The 17,920-nt window shown below is 46.2% G+C and overlaps 1 protein-coding gene across 2 annotated transcripts in view; it reads right to left on the reverse strand.

The window, feature by feature from the left end:
• LOC126526654 (protein 5NUC-like) overlaps window positions 1-17,920 on the reverse strand; it is a 156,529-nt gene that overhangs the window by 5,261 nt on the left and 133,348 nt on the right. For both annotated transcript variants that reach the window (XM_050174521.3, XM_055068331.2), the window contains one exon: window positions 13,485-13,643. In XM_050174521.3, coding sequence (XP_050030478.1) covers window positions 13,485-13,643 — 159 coding nt within the window. The remainder of the gene's footprint in view (window positions 1-13,484; window positions 13,644-17,920) is intronic.

Consider the following 17,920-nt stretch of genomic DNA (forward strand, 5'->3'; position numbering starts at 1 on the left):
GGATAGAATTGAACAGGCTCTCGGGAACGGAGGAAGCCTAAAAGCAGGGAAGAAGAAACTAGGAATAGGCAAGAATCAGATGTGTGCGTTAAGAGACAAAGCCGGCAATATCGTTACTGATATGGATGAGATAGTTCAAGTGGCTGAAGAGTTTTATAGAGATGTATACAGTAGCAGTAACACCCCCGACGATAAGGTGAGAGAGAATAGGCTAGAGGAACTTGAAATCCCACAAGTAACACCGGAAGAGGTAAAGAACGCATTGGGAGCTATGCAAAGGGGGAAGGCAGCTGGGGAGGATCAGGTAACAGCAGATTTGTTGAAGGATGGTGGGAACACTGTCCTAGAAAGATTGGCCGCCATATATACACAATGCCTCATGACCTCGAACGTACCGAAATCTTGGAAGAACGCTAACATAATCCTAATCCATAAGAAAGGGGACGCCAAAGACTTGAAAAATTATAGACCGATCAGCTTACTGTCCGTTGCCTACAAAGTATTTACTAAGGTAATCGCAAATAGAATCAGGAATACCTTAGATTTCTGTCAACCAAAGGACCAGGCAGGATTCCGTAAAGGCTACTCAACAATAGACCATATTCGCACTATCAATCAGGTGATAGAGAAATGTGCGGAATATAACCAACCCTTATATATAGCCTTCATTGATTACGAAAAAGCATTTGATTCAGTCGAAACCTCAGCAGTCATGAAGGCACTACGGAATCAGGGTGTAGATGAGCCATATGTAAAGATACTGGAAGATATCTATAGCGGTTCCACAGCCACCGTAATCCTCCACAAAAAAGCAACAAAATCCCAATAAAGAAAGGCGTCAGACAGGGAGATACGATATCTCCAATGCTATTCACAGCATGTTTACAGGAGGTATTCAGAGACCTGGAGTGGGAAGAATTGGGGATAAAAGTTGATGGAGAATACCTTAGCAACTTGCGATTCGCTGATGATATTGCCTTGCTTAGTAACTCAGGAGACCAATTGCAATGCATGCTCACTGACCTGGAGAGGCAAAGCAGGAGGGTGGGTCTGAAATTTAATCTACAGAAAAGTAAAGTAATGTTTAACAGTCTCGGAAGAGAACAGCAGTTTACGATAGGTAGCGAGGCACTGGAAGTGGTAAGGGAATATATCTACTTAGGGCAGGTAGTGACCACGGATCCGGATCATGAGAATGAAATAACCAGAAGAATAAGAATGGGCTGGGGTGCGTTTGGCAGGCATTCTCAAATCATGAACAGCAGGTTGCCACTATCCCTCAATAGGAAAGTGTATAACAGCTGTGTCTTACCAGTACTCACCTACGGGGCAGAACCCTGGAGGCTTACGAAAAGGGTTCTGCTGAAATTGAGGACGACGCAACGAGCTATGGAAAGAAGAATGATAGGTGCAACGTTAAGGGATAAGAAAAGAGCAGATTGGGTGAGGGAACAAACGCGGGTAAATGACATCTTAGTTGAAATCAAGAAAAAGAAATGGGGATGGGCCGGACGTGTAATGAGGAGGGAAGATAACCGATGGTCATTAAGGGTTACGGACTGGATTCCAAGGGAAGGGAAGCGTAGTAGGGGGCGGCAGAAAGTTAGGTGGGCGGATGACATTAAGACGTTTGCAGGGACAACATGGCCACAATTAGTACATGACCGGGGTAGTTGGAGAAGTATGGGAGAGGCCTTTGCCCTGCAGTGGGTGTAACTAGGCTGATGATGATGATATATTTTTCGGATAATTTAGAAAGCTTGTTACTTTAATGAGCTTTGCAATACGCACAAAATGAAGTTGACGACAAGAAATATATTCGGCGGAAAAGAAATGTTCGGTAGGAAATATAAGGTGCTGGAATATAGAACATTGTAGATCTAAGTACCTGCAAGAGAATAATGTACCCTCCACTCTCAGGTGTGGTAATTACAGTATCTTTTTTAATGCATCATGCGAAGAAATGTGCGATAGGACGCGGGATGTGGAAGAAGGCGACGAAAACAGCACTATTTTACAACTAAAGGGTTATTTTGGAAAGAAACAGATGAGTTAAGTGAAGCAGGAACACCACCATAAACATTTTAGATGCCAGTCACTTCACGTGTACTTTTTAAAAATACTGATTCAGGTTTGAAGTTCACTAGTCAAAATTGCAAGCAATATACATCCGGATATATTTCGCTTTCCTTGGCGATAAGGTGGTCGCTCCTTGACTGACACAATTTTAGGATTCAACTGGCATGAAAAAAAAAATGTTTCCCTGATCTGTCCTGTGAGTTGAACCTTGCGGCGATACAGTATGCCAGTCTACATTGAACAAGAAAGTACAACGACAAACGACAGATGCGACGTTGTTCCATCCTAACATCGAGCGCACGCTCCTGATGCCTCATAATAATACTCTAACCAGTCTGGCGTTTCTGGGCATTTCTGCAAAAACGGGTAATTTGCTATCCCACAGCAGTAGTGCAACTAACACACTTCTTCTCTTGCCTAACTTTGCATACTCTACGTACCACGGACGTCAGACTGCTAATATTATTGTGAATGGCCGAGAAAATCCAGATAACTCTTATCGCAGAATGTGCAACATAACTTCTACGCCATGTTTACTCAAAACAATCTTTATTCCGTGTCATACCAGTATTCTCACACTTGTGCCCTTAAATTAAACGGCGAGAGCGGGAAGCGCATTCGTCGGAAACTAGCCTATAACAGCCGTTTGTTCGTTCCTTATACCGGCGCCACACGCTTTCCCAGACGCAGCGTTGGCGAACAAGTTTGACCTAGACTATACCACATGCGTCTAGGAGCGTGCGCGTCACGCGATGATAGAAGGGCCTATTTGTCAATAAACAGTGTGACTGTTCGACCCGCATGCGTTATACGATAACTGCGCGTGACAACCGAAAGGCAGTAAAATGGCGGCGTTCCGGAAGCGACCGCGGACAACTCTAGGCATCTGCGTACTCTAAAAAAAAAACGAAACGATGCTGCAGTATCTTTAAAACGAAATCAAAATTGCCAAACTACGCGTCCGCCAAAACTAAAACGTTGGCTTCAGGCGCACGACGTGAACGCCTTTAGGCTCCAGGTAGCATCTCTGGGACTGTGTCATTCCATCGGGAATAACTGCGTGGACGAGTGGCCAAAGGCGTCGTGTGATCTTGTAGGTTCCGAAGTAGCGGCGAAGAAGCTTTTCACCGAGACCACAGTGGCGAATGGGCACCCATATCATCACACGGTTACCAGGCGCGTTATCCTGTTCCCTTCGTCGCAGGTTGTAGTTATGGGCGTCGCTACAGTCCTAACACTGGACGCATGTGCGGCCTAGCTGGCGGGATACCTGAGAACGTTAAAGAAAACCGGCCCAGTCCCCATTCAAGTGGTTGTGATGGGCGTTCGGCAGCACAGCGCTCAGCATGGATGTGGCTTGCCGGCCACAGATGAGCTCACAGGGCCCAGCATGTCGTCTCCAGGCTCGCCGTGTTGTACGCGAAAGTCACGTACGGAAAAACGTTGTCCTAAGTTCGGTGGTCGATGTCGACGTACGTGGCCGGAACATCGGCGAGGGTATTTTGAAACGCTGTGCGAGACCATTGGGCTACAGGTGGTAGGCGGTAATTCGACGATGGCACGTGTGGTTCAAGCGCAGAATCTGTTGTGTCAGCTCAGCAGTTGCCCTATCGTAATGAGTACCCCCAGCGTAGCATAGCACAAAACAATATTATCTAATAAGAATCCAGCTGCCTACATTCCCTACCTGACGGCGTTTGTTGCAAGAAGATGTCGTCAGAAACGGACAGAGTAGATCCATCCCTATTTGCTGAAAAGCCTTCGGTGGTGTGTTGTGTGATTCAGTACTCCAGCCGGTCCTGAAGATGGCGTTTTCTGGCGTTGACATCAGCAGGTTTTCAGGTAATGTAAGGCGTCAGCGTTAGACAGGGCCGGTTGTATTTTTCAGATTTTTTTTTTTCGCAGCGTTCGAGAGAATCGCATGTATCCTGCTGTAAGCTCGTCGTAAGACGCTACTAAAATACCGATTCGTAGATTCGTAGAGGAAGTTCGTTCAGCTTGGCTAGCCACCACAGAACGTGGTGGTGACGGACAGCGTTCAAAGGTTAACCGCAAAAAGATAGCCAAAATTTTGTTCCCGGCTGACCGGCGGCATTTGATCGACGAATAATTGAATTTAGTTTTCTAAAGGGATCTCCCAGCATAGGCGGTCACTCACGCGAGGCCATTTTCCGCTTGACTCTATACGGTACCAGGTCCTACGGCGCCAGCATAAGTGGGTATCGAGATGTTCCCGTTGTCGCCAAAGTGTCAAGGTGAACGAGCATAGGTGGTGACTGCAAGCGCTGCTGAAATGCTTGGAACGCATCTTTCAGAGGCTTCTCCCACGTGAACTGCCACGTGGAGTAAGGGCATGAGCTGGTCGGTGATTTCCGAGCAATCATGTACGACACACCGGTACTACGCAACAAATTAAACTGTCGGCTCTTCAACGAGTAGTCAGCCCCGGTATCGACAAGTGCTGTCACTTCCTTTCCGTCTATGGTCACCTCCAAGGCCGTACTTGACATCCTGCTTCGGCTGCGCTCGGTCTCGAGCTGCGGCGCGCGTCAGTTCCTTCGGTCATGGTTGCGTCGAGTGGAGGCCTCGTAGTCGGGAGCTCTTGCAGCCTCTATTCGCGTGATCATCGCTGTTGGGCACGGAGATGTGTCATCTTCGAGCTGTCCTGTCCCGTTATTCTCGTCACATCGGATTATATCGCGGAGTCGTTCCATGTCATGATGCGCAGTCGCATAGCCATGTTTTCAAGTGGCGCCATCGTTGGGCTTGCGGATAGTATCGCCGTCTTGATTTCTAGTGGCGTCATCGTTGATGGACTCTCGCCACTCTTCGCTCAAAATTGGCACCATCACCCAACGTCGCTGGGCTTAGCTTCCCCTAGGGAGACTTGGAGACCATTCTCTCGTGATATTGTTGTTGCTCTGGTACGGCGAGGAAGACCGGCGAGAGTCCGCCAAGCGCGACCTGAAGCGGTGTGAGGCTTCACCTGCCGTCTCCGGAAGGTACGCGTCGATATGGCGTTGGAGCTGGCACTGAGGTGCGATTGCGCGGTAAGGGCACTGCAGAAGCAGGTGGCTGGCGTCCGTACATTAAACCAAAACGACTGGTGATTTGTCGCGTGCCGAGCATCGCTTTTCCTTGGAGCAGCGTGCTGACAATGGATGGGCGGGTGGGTGGAAGTGACTATGGCACAGACATCTCGTAGGGCTGTGGAGGTCGTGGTAGGTGCGCGGTTGCCCACCTCGACGTACTTCTCAATGGCCATGCACTAACAGCCTAGTTGACATAGGAGCTGACTAATCCAGCATTACTGAACCCATCGCCACCTAGTTGAAGAAAGTTAAGACTGCATCGGAAGACCCTCAAATTGATACAGCTGGAGGACACCTGATAACGCCTACTGGAATCTGCACGGCATGAATGACCATTCATTACCTGACCTACCCTGCCACCTTTGTTATCCGCCAACTGTGCTCAAGAGACGTTACTATCGGCATGGACATCGTGAACCAATTTGGCAGCAGTGCTCGCAGGATTCACATCAGTAGCAAGCATTCTCTGTACGCAGCTCATCACATTGCTGGGATCTTTATCGCCGCGCGCTGCAACGGGTACCACCGACTGGAGCACTGAACGGACAGCCCAAACGATACAGATCGTGTCGACACGCGGCGCAGTCCTACCAAATCGACACGTTGCTTGGTGCTGCGGAACGGAAGCGCCTGCGCAGAGGACGGCATTCTAGGCCACGGACAGTATATAAGCCGGGATCTTTCTGCTCTGACCACAGTTTGGCAGCAGTGCTCGCAGGATTCATATCAGTAACAAGCATTCTCTGTACGCAGGTGAGGATTCATTCCTTCATCTTAATTATACCGTTGCTAGCACTGCTGCCAAACACCATCGACCCTTTTTTTGTCTCGTTATTGCTGAAAGATGACTAAGGAGCTAGAAGTCTTTCAGCGAGAAATACGGAAGGAACTTCGCGACTTTAAGAAAAGTGTGGACTATTGCAGTTCAGTCTGTGATGACATTAAGCTGCTCACGGAAGAGATAAAGTCGTTGCGAAAAGAACTCGCAGAAGCACGGAAAGCTAACGATATTCTCGCGATGGAAACAAAGACATTACGCATGAAAATTGAGGACTTGGAGGCGTATACCAGAGCAAACAACCTTGAAATCAAGGGTGTGCCTAATCAAGGTGATCCTTCTGAAGTAGTCCAGAAAATTTGCGCTGCAGTTGGGGAACCCATAACTTCCACAGATATTGATATTTGTCACAGAATAGGAACTAAGCACCCCGAGGTGAAGAGTATCATTGTACGCTTTGTACGCCGAGAAAAGCGAAATGCTATTTTCACTAAAGCCAAGAGAGCGCGTCTTTCTGCTAACCAAATTGGCTTCCAGTCCACCGATCCTATATTTGTTAATGAAAACCTAACTCAGCTTGGGAAACAACTCCTGGGTGCTGCTATAGCTAAGAAGCGTGATGTTGGATGGAAGTACGTATGGACAAATAATGGCGAAGTTCTTGCCAGGAAAACAGAATCATCGGAGGTGCTGCGAATCGCTGAACGCAATGATTTGGACTAAATGTGTCACTAAGTACCCAACTGACACTTTTAATTGACTCAATCTGCTACGAAATGGCTCTATTTGACAGTTGTCATTACTATGATGCGGACAGTTTTAACAAAGCTGCCGAACATATTGGAAAGCATTTCAGTGCTTTTCATCTAAATGTGCGCAGTATTAAAAACAAAATTTCTGATCTCAGCACGTTCCTTGATTCCTTAGCTATAAAATTTGATGTTGTACTGCTTTCCGAAACATGGCTCACTCCGAATGACACTCCTTCACAGCTAGACTATTACACATACAATGGTGTTACCAGGACTACCAATCGTGGGGGAGGATTAGCCTTGTATGTGAAAGATTGTCTTACGCATGATGTCATTGATGAGCTAACGTTCGTGACCACTAGCCTCGGATGTATTACAATACGATTACCAAATATTGCAGTTACTGCAGCGTATCGGCCACCCACGAGCAGAAAGTCTGAATTTCTTGATACCTTTGAAAGCCTTATATGTAAGTTAAACTTATTGCACGTGCCTTTTTTTCTGATGGGTGACATAAATGTCAACATGATAAGCGATGACGCAGCCACCGTGCAGGTTGAAACTATTCTATCCACATATCATTGTTCGAACACCATTAGGCTGCCCAGCGGAATCACTGATCATAGCGCCACACTGCTGGACGTTTGCACAACAAACGCGCCAACAAATAAGATTGCTTCAGGCCTATTTTCACTCGACCTCAGTGACCACTTACCAGTCTTTGCTCTTTTCTCTACTGCACCTAACAAACCTAACTACACCGACAAAACAACGTATCGAGTCATAAACCAGCTCACACTTGAGAAATTTCGCTCGGAACTATCGCTTACGAACTGGTCTTTCGTATACGCAGAACATGATTCTGATCGCGCATATAGCGTTTATTTTCGCTATCTCAAAACATGTTACGATAGCAATTTTCCCATCGTATCGCACACATTAAACAAAAAGAAAATCCGAAAGCCATGGATCAGCACGGGCCTTCACAAAAGAATCAAAATAAAAAACAAAATGTATCATAAGTTTGTTCAAACACGTGACCTAGCCGCTCTAAAAGAATTCCAAACGTATCGCAATAAACTAAATGCCGACATAAGAAAAGCTAGGAAGATATACTATGAATGCCTATTCGCCAAGATTTATAATGATCCTCGCAAACTATGGAATACAGTTAATAATCTGGGACAATTTGTGGAAAACAAAACGCGCTTCAACGTCAGAGCCCTCTCCCAAGGCATGAGCGATGATGCGGCTATTATGGCTTTGAATGAATATTTTGCCCACTCCGGCGACAATTTGCCGCCTTCTGAACAGAGTACGCGGGAAAGAATCTGCCGTAGAGTAAGACAGCCTAACACAATTAGTTTAGCCCCAGTGACACCGTTTGAGGTATTAAGCTCGATCCGTATACTACGTAACAATGTCGCAACAGGTTCTGATGAATTAAGTGCGGCGCCTATGAAGTTTGTTGCGGATCTCATCTCGGAGCCCCTGGCTCATATCATAAATTGTATGTTCGTTTCTGGACTTTTCCCTTCCGATCTCAAGCTTGCGCGTGTATGCCCTGTGCATAAAGGCGGTGCTCTAAATGACATTTCGAATTACAGGCCAATCTCTGTTTTGCCCGTTCTATCGAAGGTGTTTGAATCTGCCATAAATTGCAGACTAAGGAACTTTCTTAGTAAGTATAACATAATAAACAATGCTCAGTACGGATTCCAGAAAGGCAAGTCGACTGAATTAGCCCTATTAAACGTAAAAGAAGAGATACTAAACAATTTCGAAAAAAGGCTGTATACAGTTGGATTGTTTCTTGATCTGAAAAAGGCTTTTGATAGTATAAAACATGATATCCTAGAACAAAAATTATTCGACTACGGAATACACGGTGTTGCTCTTCAACTTATTAAAAACTACTTATTTGCCAGAAAACAATATGTTAAAGTCGGAAGCTTAACGTCAGCAGAAATTGAACTTAAGCAAGGCGTCCCACAAGGTTCGATCTTAGGACCTTTATTATTCGTAGTTTATATTAATGATATATGTAATATCCCTTACAGAGAAAAACTAGTTATGTATGCTGATGATACGAATGTCTTTTTTAGTGCTGATTCAATGAAAAGTCTCCAAGTTACTGTAACAAATTATTTAAGGCATTTGGAAGTGTGGCTAAATGAAAACAAACTTGCATTAAACGCACGTAAAACAAAATACGTTATTTTTAGGCCTACGTACAAACCATGTATTGATCTGAAATTCTCATTTCAAGGCACAACATTAGAGTGCGTTCGCAAGCAAAAATTTCTTGGTGTTTGGTTCGAGGAAAACATGTCGTGGAATACCCATGTGTCCAGGCTTGCTTCTGAATTGAGCAAAACTGTAGGCTTTCTGTACAGGTTATCAAACCTAGTTCCATTATGGCTAAAGAAAGCTATATATTACGGCTACTTCTACTCTCGCTTGTCTTACTGCGCGCTAGTATGGGCAAAAACGACTGCTCAAAACCTAAACAGACTCGAAGTGTTGCAGAAGAAGGTACTCAGAATATTTGAAAAATTTTATGGGCACCCTCGCGAACTGCGTACTCATCAGCTGTTCATAAAGCACGATATTACTAGAGCAAGTGATCTTTATACATATAAACTACTACTTTATACAAAAAAGAAGAAGCTTTATGAGCATTCATTTGATAGCTCCCCCCGATACTCTCTCCGTAATCAACCCATACCAGTTCCTTTTTCCCGTACAAGCTACGGAGAATCTCGTCTTCAACACCAGATACCAGCAATACTGAACAAATTCTTAACTTGTACCAAATTCGATCTACCAGAATATAAATTCAAGAAACATGTGCGAAATATGCTTTTAAACATGTAAGAACCATTCGAACAACATCTTTATTTTGCTATTTCATATTGATGTATAAAATTTATTTTTTGCCTTTGCACAAGTGCTTATAAGGATTTTGTGACATCTGTATTATATGCAATTATGTTGTGCACTAAAAGTGTTGCGTTGCGTGTATTATATTTCATGCCTATATTTTTGTACAGCGTTTCAGATGATTATTTTTGCAATCTGTCTGCTGCTGTTTAATGGGTCCTTGGGCACTCTCAAGATGTCTGCGACATCTTTTCGCCCAAGAACCTCCGACTCGGTGTTGGAAATAAACTTCACTTCACTTCACTTCAATGGCGCAGTCATCGACCTGAAGTCAAATTCGATAACGCTACCCAAAGAACAAGCTATACCGCCGGAGAGCATTCGCAGTCGCCCTGCCTTGAGTGTGCTCGAAGGTCAAATCAACATTCCGCCTCGATCGAGCATTGAAAGTTCCGTTGACACCGAAACACCAGCACACGTAGAAGGTGTCCATGCGGGTGATCATCGTCTACTGCCCGATTGTGAAACTTGAATCGCAAGAGCGATCGCTCGACTGCATGAAGGGAAAACGTAAGTGATGCCGACCAACTTCAGCCAGGAGTTCAAGCACATCATCACGGGCACCATGACTGCACACGTCGAAGAAATTGTGGAAAATACCAGTGCGTTTCCGCTCTCGGAATCTCCAGCATCTAGCGCGACAACTATAGTTCGAGAAGCAGACTTCGACAGAAATACAAATCTCATGTGTAAACAGCAATCGTTCCGAGCTGTTCTCCGACGATACAAAGACTGCTACTCGTCGTCATCGAGGATTCCCCAAACATTAGTTGCAAGACATCGCATAATAACCGAACAGTGTGCTCGACCCCTCCATCAGAGCCCATACCGAATTTCAATGCTACAACGGGAAGCTATAGCCAACTAGTCGACCAAATTCTGCGCGCTGACATCATCCAGCCGTCGATAAGCGTTGGGCATCTCCTGTAGCCTTGGTGAAGAAAGAGGACGGAGCCCGATGTGTTCGCGTCGATTATCGTTGACTGAACAAGATCATGAAGGACGTATACCCGCCCCCACAGTAGAACGACGCATGCATCTCAAGATTGGCTACAGGAAAATTGATGTTGACGACAGGGATCGTGAAACGACCGCCTTCATCAAGCCAGACGGCCTCCTCGAGTTGAAGGCCATGCCCTTGGGAGTGTGCTTGGCACCTGGAACATTCCAGCGGGTGATGGACACGGTGTTAGCAAGATTGAAGTGTCAGACCTGTTTTCTTTACTTGGATAAATTCGTCGTCTTCGCGGCAAATTTCGACAAGCATCTTAGGCTGGCTTGCGCCAGTACTCGAGGCCATCAAGTTATCAGAGCTCACTCTGAAGCCGGAAAAGTTCCACTTCGCTTACGTCGAGGTTCTGTTCCTGGGCAACGTCATCGGCAAATCTGGAGTCGGTTTCTACCCTAGAAGACAGCCGCCATCGCAACGTCCCAGCAGCTCATCGATAAGTAGGCAGCGCGTAGATTCCTTGGCATGTGTGGCTGGTACAGGCACTTTATCAACGGCTTTTCACGCATCGCTGAGCCGCTGACAGATCTAACCAAATGTGGTGTCGAGTTTAAGTGGGAAACGTCACAGGTCAACGCATTTCATGAGCTCAAACTACGCATGGAGTCGCCACTGGCACTTGCCTGCTTCAACTAGGATGGCGATACAGAAATACAAACTGACGCCAGTAGCCTAGGCCTCGGCGCCGTGCTAGTCTAGAAAAAAGACAGACATGAACGGGTGATAGCTTACGCTAGCCGGTCGCTGTCGAAAGCGGAAGGGGTATATTCTGCGACCGAAATAGAATACCTCCCCATCATTTGAGCTACAGAAAAATTCTGCCCTTACCTATATTGCAGGCCATTGAAGGTCATCAGTGCGCTTCACGCGTTGTGTTGGCTAGCGAATTTAAAGGATCTTTCAGGACGCCTGGCGCAGTGGATCTTCATACAGGAAGAATATTACATCACTGTAATGTACAAGTCCTGACGAAAGCATTGATGCCGACTGCCTGTCTCGCGCTCCCGTGGACCCGCCGCCCCAAGATGGTCAAGACGAGGAAACTCTTCTTACGTGCACGTAGTGCAGATGACTTTGCAGATCAGCAGCGAGAATACCTGGAGCTCAGATGCCTTGCTGAGTAGTTGCAAAGCAAGACCGATTTTGTCGCGAGGGTATTTAGGTGCAGATCCTGTTCGTTTTTCTTACGAAACTACTCCCTGGTGCAGAACGTTCTGCCAATGCTCAGAAACTACCTTCTTGGTGTGACCACAGCACCCCGGTGAGAAGTCCCTCACGCCCTGCACGATGATAGGACAGACGAGCACTTCGGTTTTTCCCGTACGCTCGCAAGAATACAAGAGAAGCATGCGCTTATGTACAAGAGAAGGTCGCATAAAAGAGAGTGCCCGGTGCCTTACATGCGACGGAACACGGTGTGCTTCCAACACGCTCTCCTCCCTTATGCGCAGGGGAAAGTGCCGCTATCGTCCGCTCACAGTCACGCGCATTCACTCGCACAGACAGCATACGGCGCGCAGGGACGACGTTATCGCCCTTGGATTTTACACGGAACACGAAGACAGCGGCGACGACTACGGCAGCAATGTGCCTGGCATATTCACGTAATTGCTATCCCAATAATCAAAACAAAATCCGATGACAACTAAGCACTTGTTATGAGTTGTGAAAGCGAAATCACTAATGGTCCATTGAACGCCACTGAGCGGTCATTTGTGCTAGGAACTCCTCGCAGGCATGCGAACGCCTTGACACATTTGGCGCGTTGAGATTTAGCCTTACCGATTCGCAGTTAAATGTGGGCGAGAGCTTGCGCAGTAAAGGAACGCGCGGATAGCGCAGGCTTCCGAGAGTTAGGGTGAGGTGGCGTCGCGGCGATGCCCTCTGTTCTCACGCATCAAGTGGACTGCTACTGCGACAGCAGGTGTGCCTGTGACGTGGACAGGAAGGACGCTCACTTGCATCTAAGCATAGCAGAAAAAAAGCCCGTTGTATAAGCAATAAGCTTTAGAATAGTAAGCTGTCGGGTTAGTTCGTTTGATATTATTTTTACGAAGGGGAGTGCAGAAGCGGTGCGGAAAAGGGAGGCGTGGACAGGAAGGACGCTCACTTGCATCTAAGCATATTAGAAAAGAGCCCGTTGTAGAAGAAATAAGCTTTAGAATAGTAAGCTGTTGTGCTAGATGGTTTGACACGATTTCTGCAAAGGGGAGCGCAGAAGCGGTGCGGAAAAGGGAGACGTGGACAGGAAGGACGCTCACTTGCATCTAAGCATATTAGAATGCAGCCCGTTGTAGAAGAAATAAACTTTAGAATAGTAAGCTGTTGGGCTGGTTGGTTTGACATGATTTCTGCAAAGGGGAGCGCAGAAGCGGTGCGGAAAAGGGAGACGTGGACAGGAAGGACGCTCACTTGCATCTAGGGATATCAGAAAGGAGCCAATTGTAGAAGAAATAAGCTGTAGAATAGTAAGCTGTTGGGCTAGTTGGTTTGACATGATTTCTGCAAAGGGGAGCGCAGAAGCGGTGCGGAAAAGGGAGACGTGGACAGGAAGGACGCTCAGTAAGCATATACATATTTGCATGTGAGCGTCCTTCCAGTCGACGCCTCCCTTTCCGCACCACGTCTGCGCTCCCATTTGCAGAAATAATAGTTACATCAGCAGAGCACACAGCAGTTCTCCGACAAAGAGTTTGATAGAAACTAGAAATAAAAAATAAAGAAATCGAGGAACTACACTAAGTCCTCGCGCTTAGCTTTCTGTTTCCTTATGTGCACATGTACAGCGCAGATAGTTGAAGAATTTTTTTTATTCCTGATAGCAGACATACCTGATACTTGCAGAAATTTCCCATTCAAGTCTGGATACCATGTAAAATCACTAACTCCGTATTCGAACATATTATATAGATCTCTTCCACTCATATCCATCACGACTAAGTCACTGTCGTACGGCATGGCCCCCAGCAGGTCTCCTAGGGTCACGTTCGCTAGGGAGAAAAGTGCATGTCTTATCAAAGTTGTTGTACAGGTTATTAGTGACAACGCAGATAGTTCGGGTCACTGAAAGAGTCATGAGATATGGGTACATGAACGAACGAAAAGGACAAGAATGTAGACTATCAGCCGAAAGGTTCAACAGGTGCAGAAATTTAGAGGAAGGCACAAATTGCACCTGACACGCGCCTGAGGCACTTTCAGGCACTGCCAACCCGCGAACACCCTCAGTGGTAGCTCAGTGGCTGTGGCGCGGCACTGCTGGGCACGAGATTGGGCGGGCCGCGGATGCCACATTTTGACACAGGAGAAATCTAGAAATGCTCGGATGCAGTTCATTGCGTTCAAACTATAGAAACTCTGGTGCTCAAATGTAGTTTAGTGTGTTCCTCGTAACACAATACGAAGTTTTGATAGTTTACTGCCCAAACTTTATTGCAAATTAATTTAAAGCTAATCTGTCTAGCGCAGACAGGTTTAGACATTTGTAAAATCTGACTATGTAGGTGTGACAGATGATTGAGGGCTGCGTTAGGCACACTCTCGCATTATTTGTCTCATGCCTTACATCATACATAAGGCGTTCATCTCCGTTTTTGTGCCTGAGCGGAAGTACACTGTCAGTGAGTTTTTAAGTGCACTCACAATCTTGAATTGGTAACTAAAGATTACAGGGTATAGCAGCTGTCACAAATCTTTGTGTTCAATAATTATCTGATTGATGCTTAGGCATGTGTGCTATCCATAAAAGCGCCCACAGCTTGAGGTACTTTAAACAAATGACGATATTGCTTGCCTGCGCTCACTGTTTGAAAAGAGCAAGAACGGTTTCCAGCAGAAAGCACTGACATGGACAGAAGGAAAGACAACACACTGCTCTCATGCTGTTCAGGTGGATTGTCTTTACATCTTCCACTGTCAATGTTTTCTGTGGGAAGAAATTTTCTTTGTTGCGATCTTTTTTAGACTACGCCCTCGCCGCATCTGCGAACTAGTTGGTATACAGTACAGATCACCTGCCACTTGTTATCATTTTTTTACAGTTCGGCTGGTGTTTATTTCTTAGCCCTCCAGCGCACATCTTTCGTAACGTATTGTCAGCCTTAAACACAATGTTGACGAAGGTTTGGAAGCTGTGATTTTTGGTACATTATGAGAGTTTTCGAAAGCAGCTTGCAAAGTCTAGACAATAATAAAGAACACAAGGCGTGGTCAAAAAGTGCTTTCGAATGAACATATATACTGTGCGAACATGTGCAAACAGCTAAATACAGTGCTGTGCAACACAATATAGAAATGCGCAAGCCTGAGCACATATTTAGCGCACCTTGTCTGAACCAAAAAATACAGAAACTTTACCTTTTTATCAGCCCGGCTACGTAATGGCACGCTCTCGGGCCGTTGCTTACGGGCTGTGTATACCTGAATGCAAACTTAGAATGTACGATGACACCACGTTCAATAGGCGAAAATTTTGCATTAGCGTTATTACAGTGGATGAGCGCCAATCATGTCTGTAGCTTTGTATGGAAGCCATTGCAGCGTAAAGGAACATGGACAATAAAGAGGACAGGAAACCACGGCTTATATGGTCCTGTCCTCTTTATTGTACGTGTTCCTTTCCACTACAGTGGCTTCAGTACATATTAACCAACTCGGCAATAAGTTTTATTACATTTATAGATGTCGGAGGCCATAAATTTTACCTTCCAGGATCGTTGCTTGGTGGCGCGTCTAAACACGCCAGCCTCCAATACGAAATAAAATAGCTCCCCGCCGCGACAAAATGTGGGCACAGGTGAGGAAAACAGAAGATGAGTGCTGAACTTGAAACGATGACTACCTAGCTTTAGTTAACTGCGACACTTTGAACTGCAAAGTTGTATATGTCCTGAAGATGTTCCGGGAGCAAGGACTAGGTCTTAACGTCTCTTCCTAGACCTCAAACACAACGTAATTCAATACTTCCATCTGCAACTCATTGTTAGTGACACTCACATCTGGTATAGGTATTTTCCCCGTCCGTCAAAGCACACTTAAATTTTCTGTCCGCTTGAAATTCGTAAAAGATGGCTTTTGTTCTCGTGCGTTCGCTCGGCTGTGAAACAAATCCTTTGAACACCGAACAGAGCACATTTGTCATGCCCAAGCTGAAAAACTGCGTACGAAGGCTACCGTGATCAGTAATTACTTCTCGTGCCGTGAGGGCTCCTAAGGTAGTCAAGACCGAAGGCGAAACCGTACCGAGGGAGAACACAGTCGAAGAAATGGGCCGTTCGTGGTAATTCCCTATGTTTACGGGTGGCGTATCCATTGAATAATGTAGCCGCCAGTCAAAATGTGGATGTGCTTTTTTGCAGTCGAGAATAAGAGCAGTGCTATGCGTCCAAGCTTAAAAATGCCTAAGCAGTGAGCAGCAACTGACGCGCAATGACAGCCTACTAAACAGAAATGTAATTTCCTCCCGGCTTATGTCTGTTGGCCTGTGACATTCTTTTCGCGTTTGGAAGGCAATACAAGGGGTGAACGGGACCGTACATAAAAATTCGGGTCTGAGAATCCCCCAACTCGTCGAAGGGGAATCCTGTTCGGAGCTTGCGTTACACTGCCGCGAACGCGGGTGTGAACCAGTTGTTAACAGACATCCCAGATTTCCTTATGCACACTGATCTACTATCATTGTATATGGCCGAAGCTTTCTTCAATCAAAGAAATGGTGACACATGCGTCGGCCAGCTGTGGTTGACCATGTTCTGCAGTAATGCTGCAGAAAAATCTGGTGTTTTACCCTCCTGGACCATATCCGTGCATGTAAGTGCGCATGCGAGTACATTAACTAATTTTAACTCTTACTTTCCGTTGTTGTTCTTGTGCGCAATAAAGTTCAGTCAGACGTCAGCGCTGTTCCTGTCTTTTCTTCCCTGGGGTGCACAATTTTCTTACTCTGCAGTTACATCGTGAAGTCTTATCAACTCGCCCAAGCTTCCCCACCCCCCTTCCTTGACAGTCCCTTGACAGTGGAATTATAATTACAACAGGGGTCGAGCAGTGCCGTACAATTAGAAAACCAACGTTTGCCCTCGCAGCACTGCTTCTATTCTAGCCAGTAAAGATGTTATATTTGCAGAACTTGTAAATGTAGGCTGCACTGTCACCATACTCAGCAGTCTTGAGTACTTCCTCGCCTTAAAGCTTTTTTGCGATGAATAGTGTCACCTGTTGTGACCTCCAGGATTGATTTAGTGTTGCCGACACTTTCACATTCTGCGTGTGTAGAAACGAGGAAATTACAAGGAATGCTGTACGACAGCTGATTGATTCGTTCGTGCAGCTTCCAAGTGTAGATAGTTCGGGGCAAATATTTTTGTCAGCAGGGGGGGGGGAGGAGTGCTATCTTCCTCTCACATAGAAAGGAGATAGCTGAGGTTCAGGAGCACGTAGCCTGGCAAGGATTCAATTCGAATTCTAGCTCACAGGTCTAGTTCGCAAACGGATGACTTAGTGAAGGTGCTTGCACCTGACCTCACCTCTGCGCGGGTCACGGACATGCGTCTCCTCATCGAATCGTATCTTGACATTTTTGATTTCTGCGACAAGCTTTTAGGACAAAGATCTAATCTTTAACACGGCATCAATACTGGAGACACGAATACTATTCGTAGGCGTCAATATCGTGTATCGCATGCTGAACGTCGAGTCATCCAATCAGAAGTGGACAAAACGCTCCGCAAAGGGGCCATCGAGCCATCAGCCAGTCCTTAGGCTTCGCCTGTCGTCCTTGTGAAAAATGAAGATGGTACCTGGCGTTCTTGCGTCGCGTATCGCCCCTTAATCAAGATCACGCGAAAAGACGTCTATTCACTACCACGCATCGATGACGCCTTAGACTGCTTGCACGGAGCTAAATACTTCTCGTCCATCGATCTTGGACGCGGCTACTTGCAGATTTCCGTTGATGAAATGGACCGCGAGAAGACGGCGTTCATCATGCCGGATGGCTTCTATCAGTTCAAAGTCATGCCCTTTGGCTTATGCACTGCTCCTGCAACATTTGAACCTATGATGGACTCTCTTCTGCGAGGCTACAAATGGACCACCTGTCACTGTTACCCTGACCACGTTATTGTTTTTTCGCCCACACTCGGCAGCCACCATACCCGGTTCGCTGCAATTCTTGCGGTCTTCCGAAAGCCGGCCTCCAACAGAACTCCCCAATATGTCAATTCGGGTGCCGTCATATATGAGCGCGTTGGTACACCTCGTTGACACA

This window comes from Dermacentor andersoni, chromosome 8 (genome assembly GCF_023375885.2).
Source record: "Dermacentor andersoni chromosome 8, qqDerAnde1_hic_scaffold, whole genome shotgun sequence".
In the NCBI taxonomy this organism is placed as follows: Eukaryota; Metazoa; Arthropoda; class Arachnida; order Ixodida; family Ixodidae; genus Dermacentor; species Dermacentor andersoni.